This window comes from Pseudorca crassidens, chromosome 9 (genome assembly GCF_039906515.1).
Source record: "Pseudorca crassidens isolate mPseCra1 chromosome 9, mPseCra1.hap1, whole genome shotgun sequence".
Taxonomy (NCBI): Eukaryota; Metazoa; Chordata; class Mammalia; order Artiodactyla; family Delphinidae; genus Pseudorca; species Pseudorca crassidens.
In genome coordinates, this window is record NC_090304.1 from 25,558,709 (window position 1) to 25,577,825 (window position 19,117).

General features: G+C 41.4%; 1 protein-coding gene and 1 non-coding gene across 11 annotated transcripts in view; both read right to left on the bottom strand.

Annotated features, from left to right (window-relative positions):
- The window catches only part of TCP11L1 (t-complex 11 like 1), a 33,492-nt gene that overhangs the window by 7,867 nt on the left and 6,508 nt on the right, over positions 1–19,117 (bottom strand). For 9 of the 10 annotated variants that reach the window (XR_010946090.1, XM_067749492.1, XM_067749486.1 and 6 more), the window contains 6 exons: positions 13,755–13,887; positions 12,440–12,560; positions 11,475–11,695; positions 7,734–7,870; positions 4,564–4,760; positions 864–1,045 (listed from right to left, as the gene is read on the bottom strand). Coding sequence is in view for 9 of the 10 variants with exons in the window: in XM_067749486.1 (XP_067605587.1) it covers positions 864–1,045; positions 4,564–4,760; positions 7,734–7,870; positions 11,475–11,695; positions 12,440–12,560; positions 13,755–13,887 (991 nt within the window). In the remaining variant the exon portion in view is untranslated. The remainder of the gene's footprint in view (positions 1–863; positions 1,046–4,563; positions 4,761–7,733; positions 7,871–11,474; positions 11,696–12,439; positions 12,561–13,754; positions 13,888–19,117) is intronic. The other variant, XM_067749493.1, reaches the window with a different exon arrangement.
- LOC137231403 (U6 spliceosomal RNA) lies at positions 11,245–11,348 on the bottom strand. Its single transcript, XR_010946524.1, has one exon. It is a non-coding gene; the product is annotated as a U6 spliceosomal RNA (small nuclear RNA).

Genomic DNA, 19,117 nt, shown 5'->3' on the forward strand with positions numbered 1-19,117 from the left:
TCACAACTCGTGGACACGCCCCTCATCGCACTGAACACATGCAAGCTGTGTGCAAACTCAGCAGCCAATTCCTCCACTTTGTAAGGAGGAGGAGAAGGTTTGGGGACATGCCACTTGAAGAATCCTCTGAGGTGGACCTTGTCAGATACAGGTTAACTTAGAAACATTCAAAAATATTCTATATGCTGGAAACCACATAAATCACCTAATCTGATTTCACTGCAGAAGCAGTTGCCCTCACACAAGTGTGGACTGGTGCTGGTTGATAGATAATCCATTTACACTCAGCACAAAATGTCTATGAGGAGTGTTTTCCGCAAAGGGCGGAAAACTTTAGTCACATTCACACACTCTGGAGGAATGCAGCTTGTTTCTTATTTGACCTTTCCCTAGGACTGTGTTGACCAAACTATTAGTTGATTATGAAAGCAATTCACTGGGTAGCAACCAGTATTTTTTTTCTTTTTAATGGGACAAGAATAGAATAGAAATATCAGGAAGTATTAAGCACAGTTGGGTAAGTTTCACTTTGTGAAGTTTTTATTGCAGTTACATGTGTGTCCAAGTATGCACTGTCACCACGGAAGATGAATTTCTTACTATGCGTCCTGGTCACAAACATTTGAAAGCCACTGTCCTAGAGCCTTGCTAATCAGCCCTGGAGTGGACTCTAACTTTGACCGTGTGACCCTGAGTAAATCCTGCGGGGTGAAGAACGCTGGAGTGCCAGGTTTCCTCAGTCTCTGGCGAGTGGCCCCAATTCTGCCTTACACTGCAGACCCCCGCTCCAGTCTGCTCCCCGCCACCCGCTGCCTCCCACCATCTGTTGAAGGCCCTGGTCGCCAGAGCTCTCCGTCACTTACGGCAGATGCATATCTGTGAGCAGAATCTTCACAATCATCTTGAGTTTCTCAGCAAAGTCGGCCCGGCTGGAAATTCCTGGGGCTGCCATGCTGAACGTGACCAGCAACACGGCCCCCAGGACGGTCAACTGCTCCAGCTGGAGCTGGAACTCTTGGAAGCGAGAATGGTCCATCAAAACTGTCTGCAATGAATAAAACAGAAATCATCCTGAGCTGCAGGTCTGGGCTGTCACCGGCAGAGGGCAGTGGGGCCGCAGCCCATACAGAGGCCTCTGAAGTTCCCCTGAGGATTTTCTAGTCCTTTCAGAGCCGGCCATAAGGGAGGCAGGTGTGAATTCTTCCACCGCAGCGCCCCTCTCCCTTAGGAAGGCTGCAGTACAACATAAGCCAGACTGGGTGTAAATCCAGACTTCATCATTTAATAGCAGCACAACCTCATGCAGGTTTCTTCAACTCTGAGCCCTAGGCAAAATGGGGATTCCTCCTTCACAGTGCTGTTTTAAAGACGAAAAAAGGGGAGAGGGATAAGATGGGAGACTGGGATTGACAACATACACTCTACTATATATAAAATAGATAACTATTAAGGACCTACTGTATAGCACAAGGAATGCTACTCAATACTCTGTAATGACCTAGATGGGAAAAGAATCTAAAAAAGAGTGGATATATGTATATGTATAACTGATTCACTTTGCTGTACAGCAGAAAGTAACACAACACTGCAAATCAATTATATTCCAATAAAAATTAAAAAGAAAGAAAGAAAGATGAAAAAAGACCATGTATATAAAGTGGCTGGGACTTCCCTGGTGGCGCAGTGGTTGAGGATCTGCCTGCCAATGCTGGAGACACGGGTCCGATCCCTGGTCCAGGAAGATCCCACAGGCCGCGGAGCAACTAAGCCCATGAGCCACAACTACTGAGCCTGTGCTCTAGAGCCCACAAGCCACAACTACTGAGCCCACGTGTGGCATCTACCGAAGCCCGCGTGCCTAGAGCCCGTGCTCCGCAACAAGAGAAGCCACTGCAGTGAGAAGCCCGTGCACCACAATGAAGAGTAGCCCCTGCTCGCCGCAACTAGAGAAAGCGCACGCACAGCAGTGAAGACCCAACACAGCCAAAAATAAATAAATAAATGTATTAAAAAAAGAAAGATAATAATAAAGTGGCTGGCACAGCCAGCACTCAATAAATAGGAATTACATCATTAGATGGGAAAGAGTAATGAGGTACACAGGGGGCCAACTCATCCCAGTTTTTCCAGGAGTGGCCTGGTTTAAAACTGAAACTCCCAGGTCCTGTGAACACTTCCCCTCCCCACACCCATTCCCAGTCCTGGGTAAACCAGACAACCAACCACCCTATCCAGGGCACAGGAGGGAAGGAGGGGAGAAATACACTTATTCACCTCAGTATCCCCCTCAGTATCCAGCACAAAGGAGGCTCTCAAGAACTGGGAAGTGAATAAAGAAAGAGAAAAATGAACGATAAGTAGAAAAAGTAGGAATGACAGATAATACCTGGAAAGTAGTCAGTGAGTGAATTTCCATGACGGCGTCCCCGTGTTATTGACAGGCCTGGGCGCTGCCAGGCCAAAGTCTTCTGTGTGGGGTGAGGTAAAGGGAAGTGGAAAGGCTGAGGAGATATGGCTTCTGATCTGAGTTTTTACAGATGAATCAAATATTAAGGCCCAGTCTTGCTATAAGAAACTGACACACCAAATCGAGACATTAACGACGTGGAGTCTTAGCCCAGAATTCTCCCTAAGAAGTAAAAACCACCTTTGGAGGCTGAGACTCCTCTATGGTTAAACAGAGAGGCTTCACCAGTCTCTTTTTTGACTTCACTTTGTTACAGGGCAGCACCCTTGCTTTGCAGCCTCCTAGCAGTATGCCGTACTTGGGTTTAGGATGCAAAGGATTTCCAAGGATCAATTCTGAGAGTAGACATCTGTCCCCAGTGAAAACACCATTTTCCCCACGGCTATCTTTGCAGAGAAATGTCTGCAGGAGAGAGCAGAGAGCATGGCACTCTGCAGGAAGGAAGCTCCCCACCCCCACTTCAATATCCCCTTGAGAGGCTGCTCTGGCACAAAACAGGGAACTCAGAGGCAAGAGGTGAAACCTTAGGCTCACAACATCTTAAAAAGAAAAATAAGGAACCGAGAAAGAAACTTCGAGAAGTAGCAGGATATGAGACTAGAGATAAGAAGCGTGAGTGCCCTCAAAAAAGAGGGGGAGTCTAGACGCCAAACCAGCTATTTGCTGGGGGAATCCCCTGTTAGTCATGTCTTTAAAGGACTCCTGCAGTTAGAAGCACTTACTGTGAAAAACATACAAAGAAAAAAAATATTGCTCTAGGCTTCCCTGGTGGCGCAGTGGATAGGAATCCGCCTGCCAATGCAGGGGACACGGGTTCAAGCCCTGGTCTGGGAAGATCCCACATGCTGCGGAGCAACGAAGCCTGTGCACCACAACTACTGAAGCCCGCGTGCCTACAGCCCACAAGCCACAGCTAGAGAAAGCCCATGCACAGCAACAAAGACACAATGCAGCCAAAAATAAATAAATAAATTTTAAAAAATATATATTGCTCTGCATGGAAGGGGAAGAAGTTTCTTTAGATAAAACTGAAAAGCACCGTCACTGTTAGGGTTTTCATCAAGATGAGTAAAAACAGGACAGAAGCTCAGCAGCACAAATTAGAAGCCCCATACACTGCTTGTGGGACTGTAAAATGAGGCAGGCGCTTTGGAAAATAGTCTGGCAGTTCCTCAGAATGTTAAACTTAAGAGTCACCACGTGACCCAGCAATTCTAATCCTAGGTACATACTCAAGAGAACTGAGAACACATGGCCACACAAAAACTTGTACACAAATATTCAGAGCAGCACAATTCACAATAGCCCAAAAGTTGCCCATCAGTTGTCCATCAACTGATAAATGAATAAAGCAAAATGGGGTATAGCCATACAATGGAATATTTTTCAGCCTTGAAAAGAAATGCTGCCACAAACAACATCGTGGATGAACCTCGAAGATATTATACTAAGTGAAATAAGCAAGTCACAAAAAGACAAATACTGTGTGATTTCACTCATATGAGGTAGCTAAAGTAGTCAGATTCAAGAACACAGAGGAACCGGGGGAGGGAGGAGTGAGGAGTTAGTGTTTAAAGGGTTCTGGGTTCCAATGTGTTCCATGAATGGGTGGCTGTGATGGCTGCAAAGTCATGTGAACGTACTTAGTGCCACTAAACTGTACACTTAAAAATGATACACTTTATGTTGTGTATATTTTAACACAATAAAAAAAACTTAAAAAGAATGAAGTACTGATTTATGCTACAACACGGATGGACTTTATGCTAAGAAGCCAGACACAAATGGCCAACATTGCCTGATTCCGTTTAAACGAAAAGTCCAGAATAGGCCAGATCCATAGAGACCTAAAGAAGATTAATGGTTGCCAGGGGGTGGGGGGAGGGTTGTGACTGCTAATGGGTACAGGGCTTCTTTCTGGGTGACGGAAATGTTCTGAAATTAAACAGTGGTAATGGAAGTGTAACTCTGTGAATGTACTAAAAACCAGTGAATTATACAACTTATAAGGGAGATTTTTCTGGTATGTGAATTGTAACCATTTTTTTTTTTTAAAGTTCAGCAGCACGAAAAAGAAATGAGCAGTCAGCACCTACTTCAGGGAAAGGTCTGTGGAGGTGGTCCCACTTCAGAAGCTTCAGGTACGCATAGTTCTGGACAGCAACAGGATCTGGCCCGGGACTGTCCCCAGAGCCAGAGGCCTCTCCCACAGCCGGCAGGGCATTTCTATACTTCTGATTCATAAGGTCATCTGCGGCTTCTTCCAGCCACTGGGTGACAAAGTCCAGGGAATCTGTGAAAAGCAAGGCTTCGAACATTACTGGAACGCTCTGGACGGATGCGTCCCAGAATTGCTTTAGGGAAGATCATCCTGGAATTGTGGTAAAAGTATAAAGTACGGACTTTGGAATCAAATAGAACTCAGTTCACATCACAAGATTGCCAGTTACCAGCTGAGTGTTCTTAGATACGTCATTGTCTGACTATCAAGATTCTTAATACAAAGAAATGTCCACCACCACCCCACAGGCTGCTGTGAGGACTAAGCACGACAGTGGATATAAATGCCACCTTGGATGTTCAAAAGACCTCCACTCTCTTCTCTCCCACCCTGGCCACTCCTGCATGATACGTGGCTGGAAGCTCTGATAGCTCCAGCTCAGTGAGATGCAAAAATTCTTGCCCAGAGACAGATGGGACGAGACACTGACTAGAGTTTCCCAGTGTAAAGTATCCTCCACACTGAAGATGAGGCTTGTCCTTGTCTAGATCTTAGTCTTGTATCAATCTGGTTTACTTTCAGCCTTGCTGGGGTAGGGGTGGGGGGTAAGTTCTGTCACGTATTTGACACACACTGTGCAGTGTTTGGAGCACTGCGCGGGGGGGGGGGGTCGGGGGAATCTCAGTTGTTTTTCATCCGCCAGCATGTTTCCCCTACTTTTCTAAGCTGAATAATGCACCAGGGACTCTGAGGGACAGAAGAGAGAAGATGAGGTTTTTGTCCACATTGTATGAGCAAACACCCCTCTGACAGGACCTGGAACAGGTTGCAGCCCGGTCAGTGGAGGCCACCTTAAAACAAAATGGGCAGCCGAGGGCATGGGTGGCGTCCACTCTTCACTGCTGCAGCAGGACACTCCTCTGGTTCTGCCCACATGCTGATCACACCGAGCTCTTGGTTCCGAGCTTCGCTCTCCCTTTCGCCTCTGCAGACAGCATTCTGTAGGCAACCAGCTCTGGAAAACCTCGGCTTTCATGCTGTGAGTGATAAGCACTAGACTTGGACCGGCTCAGCGCCTGGGCCCCGGCTGTCCGCACCCGGCCCTCATACAAAGGCTCTTCAGCCTGTAAACTGCAACCCTGGTTTCTCCTGAGGGGCAGTAAAATACCGGTTGAGAAAGGGAGCTGTGTGGTCATCAATTCTGATCAAAAAGCTCTCAAAATCTGGGGACTTCCCTGGCAGTCCAGTGGTTAAGACTCTGAGCTCCCAATGCAGGGGGCACAGGTTCGATCCCTGGTCAGGGAACTAAGATCCCGCATGCTGCCTGGCACAGCCAAAATTTAAAAAAAAACCTCTCAAAATCTATTACCACATCTGTAAAATTGGTTTAAAAAATACTGCCAACCTCGTAGGCTTACTGTGAGGTCACCTATGGCAACACACGTACACCCTTGGCACAAGCCTAGTACACAGTAAACACTAACCAATCTTCTAGGACTGCTCCTTCAACTCTGCCCTTTCTTGACTCCTCCTGGCCCTCAGGACCAGTTCCAACTTCTCTGCCTGGAGCTGGATGAGCAACTGTTGACCTGATCCTGGTCAGGCAACACAATCTATCCAGAGACTGCCATTTTCATCTTGTGACCCGCAAACTTAGAGGCTAAACGGAACTCGTAATAAATTGGAACTGAAGACTGCAGTTCACTTAGAGCATCAGCTGCCAGTGCAGAGACCGAAACAGCGCCCTAGAAATGAAACGTAGTTTGGATTTTAATTCATCTGTTTCCTGCAGTCATCTGAGTGGTTCATAAAAATGAGACTTTTTCTGGGTACAAAACCAGATTTATGCATATAGAAGAGAAGCAAAGTGAAATTTCTTGACGTACCTCATAGAGAGATTTATGCATATGGAAGAGAAGCAAAGTGAAATTTCTTGACGTACCTCATAGAGAGATTTATGCATATGGAAGAGAAGCAAAGTGAAATTTCTTGACGTACCTCATAGAGAGATTTATGCATATGGAAGAGAAGCAAAGTGAAATTTTTTGACGTACCTCATAGAGAGATTTATGCATATGGAAGAGAAGCAAAGTGAAATTTCTTGACGTACCTCATAGAGAGTAGAAAAGTGAGCTAAATAGTCCTAAGAAGTTCGTCATGTTCTTAAAACCAAGGCCAAGTATACAATTCACCTCAAACTGGTGTTTTCATAAAAACCCATTTAATTTAGGGCTTCTTTGTTTTTTTAAATTTCTGTTCTCCTCTCCTACTTACAGTTTTCTTGCTTGTCAACTAAGTTTTCAGGGCCTAACATCTTGTCCTTTTCGGTCTTCAAATTAGACTACTCCTGAAACGGGAGGGAAGGGGGCAGGGCACAACCTTTGAAAGAATGATATAGCCCAAGGGCATGACATAAACTGATTAGAACCAAATGGGTCCAAGATGGCGGACAAGTCAACTTCCACTAGACCTGGAGCCTCAGTATAGGCTCACTGTAACACATCAGCAAGCGAAATGATACACCCACAGGCGCCATGACAGTTCCCAGGCCCACCATAAGGATCAAAAAGTGGGCGGTGGCCCAATTCCTGGAAATCACCGCCCCTTCCTGAAATAGCAGGAATACTCCTCCCACTCATTAGCCTATAAATTACCCACCTCTATAAAAACTGACAACCCCATAGCCTGGTGCCTTTCTCACCTTCTGAGACGGCCCACACTCTGTCTGTGGAGTGTGTTTCTCTCTAAATAAATCCACTTCTTACCCATCACTTTGTCTCTCACTGAATTCTTTCTTCGATGAGATATCACGAACCTGAGCTTCATTAAGTCCTGAAACCAAGTGTGTGATCTCAGTTGGAAGACCGTGGGTTTTGGCTGGGTTTGAGTCCCAGCACGTGGGTTCAAGCCCCAATCTGAGGTGCACAGTTTCATTCTCATACTAAATTCTCATGTTGTTTTGAAAATATCATTATGCGGCAAGCTACAGCCACTAAAATGAAAAAGCACAGACAACGAACAGGCACCACAAAACATTAAACATACTTGGATGCTTCTCCAAAAACTCTTGAAACTGCTTCCTTTCATATTCAACTGACTGCTGCATGAGATGTGGCCTAATGCTACTGACAGCAAAGTTTGCCATATCCACTTTCATTAGGTCCAACACGGAAAAAATTGCCCTGAAAGAGATAAAAGGATTTATCACTGGGCGCTTGTAAAGTAAACACTGCTGTAAAAAAAAAATGAAGTGAGCTGATTTGAGACAGTTTTTTCATCTCAGAAAGGGTGGCAAGAAAATTTGGAGAAGCCATGAGAACGCAGATTTAAAAAAACAAATTTAGAAGAAAGGACTGCAAATTTTTAAGTTGCTCTCTGTCCCCACCCTTGCCCCTAGGCAAACGTCACTTCCCCCACTGCCTGTCAGGCCCAGAGCTCTTTCTTTGGCTCTGGGTCAGCCCTCTTGGCTGCAGAGGAAGGACGGCCCCAGACCTGAGGTTAAGAGCAGAGAGTTCACCACCTGGTCTCCATGCTCACACAGGTTAATATGTTCACGGCAGGTTTTATGCTCTAGCTCTCGTGGCATAACTGCTAGCTCACACTCTGAATGTAACCCATGGGCAGATCTGATGCAATGCCAAGGATGCCTTCCATACCACGCCTGTCACATACCAGCAGCACTCTTACCAGAGGTCAGGAGCTGCTAAGTGACCTACTTGCAGAAGGTGGATAAGAACCCAAGGTGCAGGTTTAGGTTTAGGTCCTACACAGGTTAAGAACAGGATCAAATGTCCTCCCAGTCCCCTGATGCCCTTTGGGACTGACTGAACATCATATGACAGAATAAACTCACCTTTTATGTGAGTTTATGTATGGGAAAGGATACACAGTCTGAGGAACAACTCAGGGCCCCTCACCCTGCCACTCTGTCCCTCTCCCAAATGCGTCGGGCAGCCCACTTTCTGGAGGGTGTTCTGCCTCTCCTTTGAGCACTCCCAACAGTCCCCTAAATCCACCTACAGGAAACCAGAGACTACTGGAGACTGCCAAGTGGCAGACCACTGACTGGAAGTAACCCACAGTCATGTTTTATGCTCACAGTGTTCTTAAAAGCCAGGATTTCTAGCTTCTCTTGAAAAATCAAAAGATCTGGCAACCCGGGCCCAAACTCCATCACAACTACAATCGGCTGGCACTAAGCGGCCACCGTGGCCTCCTTCAGATAGGGTGTATACTCCCAGGTTACCAGTTTCCCCAGTCCCTTCTCTTTCCAGTAGGAATCTGAGTTAGGTTGAGTTTGCTACCAGCTATTTCCCCAGAGGACTCTCTTCCAAGGAATTCCTCATTTAACTTAGCTGATTTTGAACTCTTACCGACTATATTATTTCTAATGTCTAGCACCGTGCCTAGCACATAAGAGGTGCTCAGTAAGAGCTTGTTGAATGAATGAACAAATCAATAACTATATTTAGGCAGTCTTTTCAACATGCTCTCTCCTATTAAACGTTAGTTAATAGGAGAGAGGGAACCTGACAGTGAAGGGCATTTTTCTATGTAATGAATATTGACAGCATAATGATATCAAGAAGGCTAGAGATTAAACTTTTTTTACTTATAAAACTTTTGGAAAGCAACTTGGTACCATGCAATGAATCTTAAAACTGTTCACATCCTCTGACACAGTAATCCCATTTTAAGAACCTATCTTTAGGAAATAACCTAAAATAAAGAAAAAATTTTGTGCAGAGATGTTCACTGCAGGGTTAAATACTAAATAACTATACATAATCTAATTGTCCATCTTAACAGAGAAACAATTAATCATATCTATGTGAATGAATACATTGCAGCCACTGAAAAAGCTTATGGAGAGTTTAAAAAAGTAACGTAATGTAAGTTGGTTATAAAAGGGCAATGCAAGAGATCCTTGTGGTGTTGGGACTGTTCAGTATCTTGAGTGTGGTGGTGGATATTCCAACTTAGGTGATAAAATTGTATAAAAGTTACTATAAATAAACATATACATGTGTATACAGGAAATCTAAATGAGATCAGTGGACTGTATCAGTGTCAACACCCTGGTTCTGAAAGTTTTGCGATGTCACCACTGGGAGAAGCTGGATAAAGTGTACTGTATTATTTCTTACAACTCCATGTGAATATATAATTATCTCAATGATACTTTCAATGAAAAAATAAGTGAAATAATTAGGGTGTAATGTTAACAAAAAGTCAGGCTTGCAGTGCCCACCGGGAGGTCTTCTTTGGTTCAGCTGAACAGTCAGACTCACAGGACAATAAGCCACAGGTTTGGCACCATCTATTCACACAGCTTGCCAACAGGGTGGCACCAAGCACTCCTCTTCAAGAAGAGTTACAATATCAGTCATGAACAGACAGCTCAGAGATGTGGGAGCACCCTGACTTAAAAGCTCGTAATAACTCCACGGCATGACTTCTAGGGTCTCTATGGGGGGCATGCCCAGTTATAAAAGTTTCCCCACTCGAGGAAGTATCAAGTATGATGTGCCATCGAGTATTTATAGTTCATTATCATTTCTTTCTGTCTAGATGCAATTTACCAGTTAGAGGTCATTTTCCCCATAAGTAATGTTACCTAGTAGTATTTTGATACATAACACCTTCATCTGTTTACAGGAAAACAGTAAAGCAGTTAACCAAAAGTCAAATTCTCAGGCAGCATCATGTCAATCCTTTGCCCATATTAGCATATAAATTATATAAATTTGATCACAACTGTATACATTTAAAAATAAACATTCAAAAGACTAAAGGAAGTTAACATGGACTAAACGTTAGTTAATAGGATTATATTAATGTTAAATTTCTTGAATGTCCTGGTTGTATTTTGATTATGTGGGAGAATATCCACATTCTTAGGAAGTAGTTGCTGAAATAGTTAAGGGTGAAATGTCATAATATCTGACATTAACCATCAGAAGGTTCAGGGGAAAAAATATACATACATACGTACATACTCAATGTGCACATACTCAGTGTATATATAAAAAGATAAAGCAAACTAACTAAATGTTAAAAACTGGTGGATCTGTGTAAGGGTTATATGAGTGTTGATTGTATTGTTTTTGCAACTTTTCTGTAGGTTTGTAATTTTTCAAAATAAAATGCTGAGGCAAAAAAAAACAAAAAAATTTATATATCAATATGACAGTAGTGATTGTGCCTTTGTGTGGTAAAATTACGGGTGAAATTTTTCCTTCTTTCTCCTTTTCTATAGTTTATAAAATGTTTGCTTTTTAAAAAATATCTCATGCCTTTTTGTTTCATTGGATTTATATTGATTTTAGTAAAAAACAGATTTGAATTTTAACATTTTTAAAACATATGCTAATTATCAGTCTTTACCTTGACCTGCCTTCAACCAGTTAAAGAATATACAGACTATAACCTCACCCAGAGTCTCAAGTTCACTGTCTTTTTCCCCTTCCTTCCTTCCTTCCTTTCAGCCTTCCCTTTCTCTTCCCTCCCTTCATTCCATCCCTCCCTCCTTTTCTTATTATAATCACTATTTTTAAAAAATACAGAACGTTTCACGAACTTGCGAGTCATCCTTGCACAGGGGCCACGCTAATCTCTGCACGGTTACAATTTTAGTGTATGTGCTGCCGAAGTGAGCACAGCAAAATATTTGCTTTTTAATTTTTTTTTTTTAAATGCATGAATACCTACACTTGAGGAAGTCTAACTCTGAAAACAGGCTCTGTATTTTAGGTGCCCTGAAGGTGATTAACACAGTGCCCATACCTGAAAAGGGGCACTATTTCCTTAATGTCCTTTAGTTTCTTCACTTCCTCATCTCGAACAGGTGCGCACAGTGTCCCCATCATGCCAATAATGAATTCTGCCAGCTTGGAAATGTCCAAGGCCCCATTCTCTGCCTCCTGCTTTATCAGATCCAGATCCAAGACTTCTGTTATCTGGTTTCTCAGTCTAGTGTGACCAGGCAGCAAGAAAGATAAGAGCGTCTACAAGAGAGCACAGCCAAGTTTAATCAAAGCTTCCTAGTCAGAAGCCATTTTTGATTATATGTAAAGGAATTTACAATTATTCCAATAAGGGCTTACCAACTGCTATTGTAATGGTGCACACATTTTAACCTCTTATTCAACAAATCGACAGAAAAACATGTTTACAAATCATTTAGACTAGCTATTTAAGCTTCCATTTAAGCTCTAGGTAGCAATCAACTGGATGCAGGAAGAAAAAACTGTTAGAAGTGAAAAAAAAACCCCACATTAATTAGTGTGTGCCTGTGAGCTAACAACAGATGGCAATTTCCACAGACACCTTACTTCTTTGGAAAACTGTTGCTAAAGGTATTGCAAAAACAGTTCTACCTTTCACTTAATACCTTCTCTGTCCCAAAGACTGAATCGCTTTTATGGTCATTATTTATTGAAGGTGTTCATATCTATTAAAATTTTTATAAATTATCTGTATTTTATAAAATAACTTGTTTTCTTTAAATAATTCTGTTTTCAAAAATATGAACCTTCTTTTCATTTAGAAGAGTAATGCCCTCAGGTTATCACAGCTTCTTTGAAAATTTTTAAAGACCAGTAAGCCAAAAATACCCTAAATCCACATTTCGGCAAGCAATTTAGAATCCTGATCCTTCAATTTCTTTAACGCCTTCTGGCACAGTAACACAGGATGAGTAAGTACTCCTAACATACGAGGAAAGCACCACGACTTGCTCTTCGCCTCACCTCTTTGATCTCACCAACAAGCTTGATGGCCCGGTCATAAGTTGGGGGGTCCTCACATAACTGGACACTCAAGCAATCCCAAAAAGCTTTATGTACAATATCCTTTACTTTCTTCTCCAAGCTGGAGGCAAATGGAAAAAAAGGCAAAAGCAAATAAAATATTATTGCCTCAAATTACTTTCAAAAGCACAAATTCTACAGGTTTAGGGTAAGAAAATTTTTTTTAATTATTTGGATGAAGGAAAGATTTCCCAGATATACCTAAACCAATCACATACTTATTTTTAGTTAGTGATTTATTTCAATAAGTACCTCATTGGAAAAAATAACTTTCAACTAATTTGACAGGTGACATTAGTCCAAATAACAGCCCATAACAGTGCCATATGATAAAAAGAATACTGGAAAGTTCAGATCTGTTAATTTAAGTTCCCCGATACCAGCAAGTTTCCTAAGGTATTTATGATTAAGTAGTTTAAGACTTTAAACTTTAAGTTTGTTTCCTAAAATTATCCTATTCCCATGTGACATACTGGACAACTGTTTAATTAGGTACCAAACTACTAATATAACAACTTATATATAGCATTTCAGGAAAACCAATCTTTATGTCATGAGAGCAAAACAAGTAATTAATTCTTCATGATTAATGTGAAAAAGTACTATCCTTGAAGAACATATAAGAAATGTCTGTAAAGTCATATCCAGAAGCCTCATGCGGGAGACACTATAGCTTGCTGACCCAGCAGCCATTGCTCCTCCTTTGTCAACAGAATCCCGATTTTTTTCATGGTGCTTTCACAATTATAATGGGCAATGTTTTTTCCTTCTTGTGACAATCCATCTTTAAAAGGTGCACCTTACAATCAACAGAATTTTAGATTCAATATGATATGTGCCAGGTACTAGGTAGGGATAGAGAATAAAGCATAGTCCTCGTCTCTAAGGAGTTTACAATCTGGTGAAGAATGCAAGTAAACCAACAACTACAGTAAAATGTGATAGTTACAAAGAAGAAATGAAGGAGACAGTGCAATGAACACACAAGAGGAGGCAGCTAAATCCTATGGAGTGGGAAGAAGCTGACACGCAAGACTTCCACAGGAGGTTTCCAGACCTTTTACTACATTGTCGAGGATCAGTGGTCCTGAGATCTACTATCGAACTCTAGTAATTCCCAGGATAAGGAATATATTTTAGCAACATACAAAAGGAAAAGTATATTAGAATATATTGACATCAAGTGAAGAAAACATTTCCAGAACTGGGAAATGGCTTTGTTCTACCAAACAAGATAACTCAGTAACCACCTTACCTGTCTTCTGGTAATTCAACTGGTTTAATCCGAAAGTCTCCATTTATGACAATTTCATGGGCTATGGTCATGTTAGTTACTCCTTTTGCTGTCTCTAGAAGTTCTTCTACTGTCACGAATCGAGGAGGACTAGCTATAACAAAAATCCAGTGTAAGAGGTCTGTTCCTCTAGATTAGGATTTCTATTAAATTAAGGAGAAGGTAGTGGTTCTGGTACCAGCTAATAATTTCAGTTATCCCTTTACTTATGAAAATATTCTGGCAATTTCAAATAGAATTTTACCTATTTCATATTCTTTTTTTTCTTTTAACCTAGAATCCTAAAAGCACAGATCATTTACAATACTCAAAACATCTTTTTTTTTTTTTTTTTTTTTGCCAGAACTGGTCAATGGAAAATGATTACAGTAAACTAAGACTTAGAAAAACTTTTTAAAGTTACTGATTATCACTTTTTAAAGTTACTCATTATCACCTTCCCAGCAAGCTGAGAGTTTATTTTCTAATCCCTATGCCTCCTGTCTACCCGAAATGGAAAGAAGACACCAGATTTAGGATCTTCTCTTTTGTTCCCATCAGCAGTTTACATTTTGCTCCATCGTTAACACTGAGCCTTGAACCAGTCTCCCCAAATTAAAATAGCCTTGAGCCAGGTGCTGTTTAAACAGTGCTAAAACCACTACCCTGTACAGGATACTAGGACAATATAAGAATTCTGAAGTTGACAAATGAACAAATTAGAGTGTGTGACACAAGAATTTGTAGAATGCAGGCCCACTGAATCAAAAACCTCACAGTCATCTCTGACTTCTCCCTTTCCACTGCTCTGTTATCCAGGTCCTGCAGATTTTACTTCTGTGTCAACTGTGGCAATAGCCTCATAACTGGTCTCTGTTCTTTGCTTTCTTTTGATAAAGTTTGAGATTTATCTTCCATAAAAAAAGTTCTCACAAATCTCCCCAGGTGTTCCAAGCCAAGGAACAAAGGGTAATTCCTACTTTTAAAAAGTCTGTGATTAAATACTTGCATTTTTGGTTTATCAGTTATATCTCAATAAAGCTGGGTTATTTTGTTTGCTTTTTTAAAAAGTCCATGATAGCAGGTCTTTAGTTTATATCAGAATCACAGGGAAGGCTTATGAAGACAGATTGCTGGGCCCCCTCTCAGGGTTCTGATTTAGCCTGTCTGGATGGGGCTGGAGAACTGCATCTCTCATAAGACTCCAGCTGATACTGATGGTTTCAGAAACCACACTTTGAAAAGCACTGGCCTAGAAGATGATTATATTAATTTATGTAATGGTGGTAAGATCTGGGCTTAAAATGAGATAAAAATGCCACTGGTTTACACAGGGTTTAAAACATAAAGATCTTCCTAGGTTAGTGAAAAGTTATTTTCCCTCTTCTTTTACTTTTTTCTTTTGCTCACCAGAAAAAGGAATCAAATCTAAGAGCTGGTCATATTCTGTCTGGTAAAAATCTTTATTTACTCACATAAGGGGAAGTTGAGAAAACTCACAAAATTTTTTTCAGCATTTCCAGGGAATATTAATAAAAATAATAAAGAATATTGGCTTTGTGGATATTGGTAAAATGCAATAAATATCTAAAATCAAGGCCCAACAGATCTTTTCAATTCTCAGTATTATTTAGAAGTCAATTTCTACCAAATTGATCTACCGATAAAATGCAATCCCAATCAAAATCCCAGCAAAGTTTTTGTTGAAATTGCCAGACTGATTCTAAAATTTGTATGGAAATGCACAGGACCTAGAAAAGCCAAAACTATTTTGAAAAAGAAGAATAAAGTTGGAGGACTTATATATTAAGTGATTTCAAGACTTACTATAATGCTAATAATCAAGTCAGTGTGCGTCTGGCATGAGGACAGACATATAGACGAACTGAACAGAGCAGAGGATCCAAAAGTAGACTGATGCACACACATACGTATGTATATTTGTTGTCAGTAAGGCAAGATTCGTTTTTTTACCAAATAGTGCTGGAACAATTAGGAATCTATAAATCATAGAATGACCCTCAACCCTTACCTCACATGATAAATAAAAACTAACTCAAAATGAACTGCAGACCTAAATATAAAAGCTAAAACTATAAGACTTCCAAGAGAAAACACAGACAAAAATCTTTGCGATCTTGGATTAGGCAAAATTTCTTAGATAGGATACAAAAAGCTTAAAATGTTAAGAGAAAAAACTGATAAATTAAACTTTACCAAAAGTCAAAACTTTTGCTCTGTGGAAGACTCTATTAAGAAAATGAGGGACTTCCCTGATGGTCCAGCAGGTTCAAGACTCTGTTCCCAATGCAGGGGCCTGGGTTCGATCCCTGGTTGGGGAACTAGATCTCACATGTATGCCACAACTAAGAAGTCCACATGCCACAACTAAAAAAAAAAAAAGATCCCGCATGCTGCAGTCACTTTGGAAAACAGTCTCCCAGTTTCTTATCAAGTAAAACATACATACACTTACCACATGACCCAGCAACCCCATTCCTAGGTCTTTACCCAAGAAAACTGAAAACATATGGCTATGTAAAGACTTGTACTCAAATGTTCATAGCAGCTTTCTTCATAACATTCAAAACCTGGAACTAATCCAAATGTCAGTAACAGCAGAAGGGATAAACAACTGTAGTATAACTATACCATGTAATAGTACTCAGCAATAAAAAAGGAACAAACTACTGACACATGCAAAACCATGGATGAATCCTAAAAGCATTATCCCTAGTGAAAAAGTCAGATACAAAAGACTGTACAGTAGGGACTTCCCTGGTGGTGCAGTGGTTAAGAATCCGCCTGCCAATGCAGGGGACACGGGTTTGAGCCCTGGTCCAGGAAGATCCCACATGCCATGGAGCAACTAAGCCCGTGCACCACAGCTACTGAGCCTGCGCTCTAAAGCCCGCGAACCACAACTACTGAAGCCCACGTGCCAAAACTACTGAAGCCTGCGTGCCTAGAGCCCATGCTCCACAACAAGAGAAGCCACCGCAATGAGAAGCCCACGCACCGTAATGAAGAGCAGCCCCCACTCGCTGCAACTAGAGAAAGCCCGTGCACAGCAACAAAGACCCAACGCAGCCAAAAATAAATAAATAAATATTTTTAAAAACTGTTGCTAAATTGTTACAGCATTTGTGCACTGACGCTCTGTTACAGAAACTGAAAACCTCATTAAGTTAAACATGCCCTTTGGGAGCCTGCCAAACAGATTCTAAAATAAAATGAAGGTCTAATTCAGAATGGCTTACTCTCACCTTTCTTCACTAAGGGGTTCCGGGACCAGAAAAGTCTACACACTCTAAAGAGATGCTTCCAGTCACACAAGTGGATGGACATTTATTGAGGGCAGATGGCAAATGTCACCCAAAGAGCTACTATAGACTGAGTATAGTGAAGCAAGGGTAAAGCTTATCCACTGAACATATTACACTGTGTGGAAATGGTTTGTTACAGTACCTTCCTCACTAGATTGCAAGCTCTAGGAGGACGGAGAGCGTGTGTGCCTGGTTCACTGCTGGACTCCCGCTACACAGTTTGCACTCAATCAACACTGATTGATTAACTAAATATAGGGACACCATAATTCAGTCTGGTCTTGCACTTTAGAAAGGTAAGAACTTGGTGTCACCCGTTTATCTAATGAATCTCATAAGGACCTGATTTAAGAAACTAAAATGCTAAATGGGAAATATTAACTGGAATAACAATTGATGTTTTTCATCTGAATATGGCAACTTTTACTGATCAACTAGGTGATTAAATGCTAGAGCAAAAGGTGCATTGTGAGCAGAGAATTAAAGTATATTAAGGGGACTTCCCTGGTGGCACAGTGGTTAAGAATCGCCTGCCAATGCAGGGGACAGGGGTTCGAACCCTGGTCAGTGAAGATCCCACATGCTGCAGAGCAACTGGGCCTGTGCATCACAGCTACTAAGCCTACTCTCTAGAGCCTGCAAGTCACAACTACTGAAGCCTGCGCACCTAGATCCTGTGCTCCACAACAAGAGAGGCCACCATAATGAGAAGTCCACGCACTGCAAGGAAGAGTAGCCCCCACTCGCCACAACTAGAGAAAGCCCACGCACAGCAACAAAGAGCCAATGCAGCCAAAAATAAATTAATTAATTTTTTAGAAAAAGTATAAAAAACTCCAGAAAAAATGATACAAATGAATCTGTATACAAAACAGAAACAGACTCAGAGACACAGAAAAACAAACTTATGGTTACCAAAAGGGAAAGGGAGAGGGGTAGGGATAAATTAGGAGTATGGAATTAACAGATATAAACTACTACACATAAAATAGATAAGCAACAAGGATTTACCGTATAGCACAGAGAACTATATTCAATATCTTGTAATAACATATAAAGGAAAATAATCTGAAAAAATATATATATATATACACATAACTGAATCAGTTTGCTATACACCTGAAACTAACACAATATTGTAAATCAACTATACTTCAATTTTTAAAAATCACCATTAGAATAAAAGGGTAATATTGGTGCAGGCAAGATCACTGGTAAAGGCTAAAATCAGTGAGTTGAAGTTTAAGCAGAAACAGGATGTCTGCATAGTCCCAAAGTATTGTAAGCAGATAGGGTAGGTGGTCTCCAGAGAAAAAGAACCAGGCATGACTCTCTTGACATAAGATGCCATTTTTGACCTAAGCCACTCTGTGATGTAAGCCTGGCCACAGTGCTTGCCCTTGAACAGATCTCAGTAATTTAGTAAGATATGCATAACAATGTGATACATATCCTTGAGTTCTGCAGGAACTAAGGACCCCACTCAGGTGGAGGATGGTAACTGCATGCTGAGACCCCAGACTCGTCAGAACCGGAGGAATGATGATGTTGACCTTTTTCTACATTCTGTATCAGTTACTAAAAGTTCTGAACCCAAATTCCATTACATGCAGGGGAAGTGGGGTGAAGGTTTTTTCCCCACACCACCAAGCAATTCTCTGACACCAGACATGTGTCGTACAATTCAACTCAATTCTGACACTATCTACCTGGAGACAGCATCAGATTCCACAGGTTAAGGTCTCAGTCCTACAACACTGCGCCCCCTGCCGCCCCCCCCCCCTTCAGACAACAGTCCCAAGTCCAGATTGTCACTTTTTTTTTTCCCCCTAACTGGATACCTTTTATTTATTTTTATTTCCTGGCTGGGATCTCCAGTTCAGTTTTAATTAGAAGTAGTAAGAGTAAATATCCTTGTCTTGTTCTCAAACTTACAGGGAGAAACATTCATTCTTTCACCATTGAGTATGATGTTAACTGTAAGAGTCTGTAAATGTCCTTTTATATTTTGTGGATGTT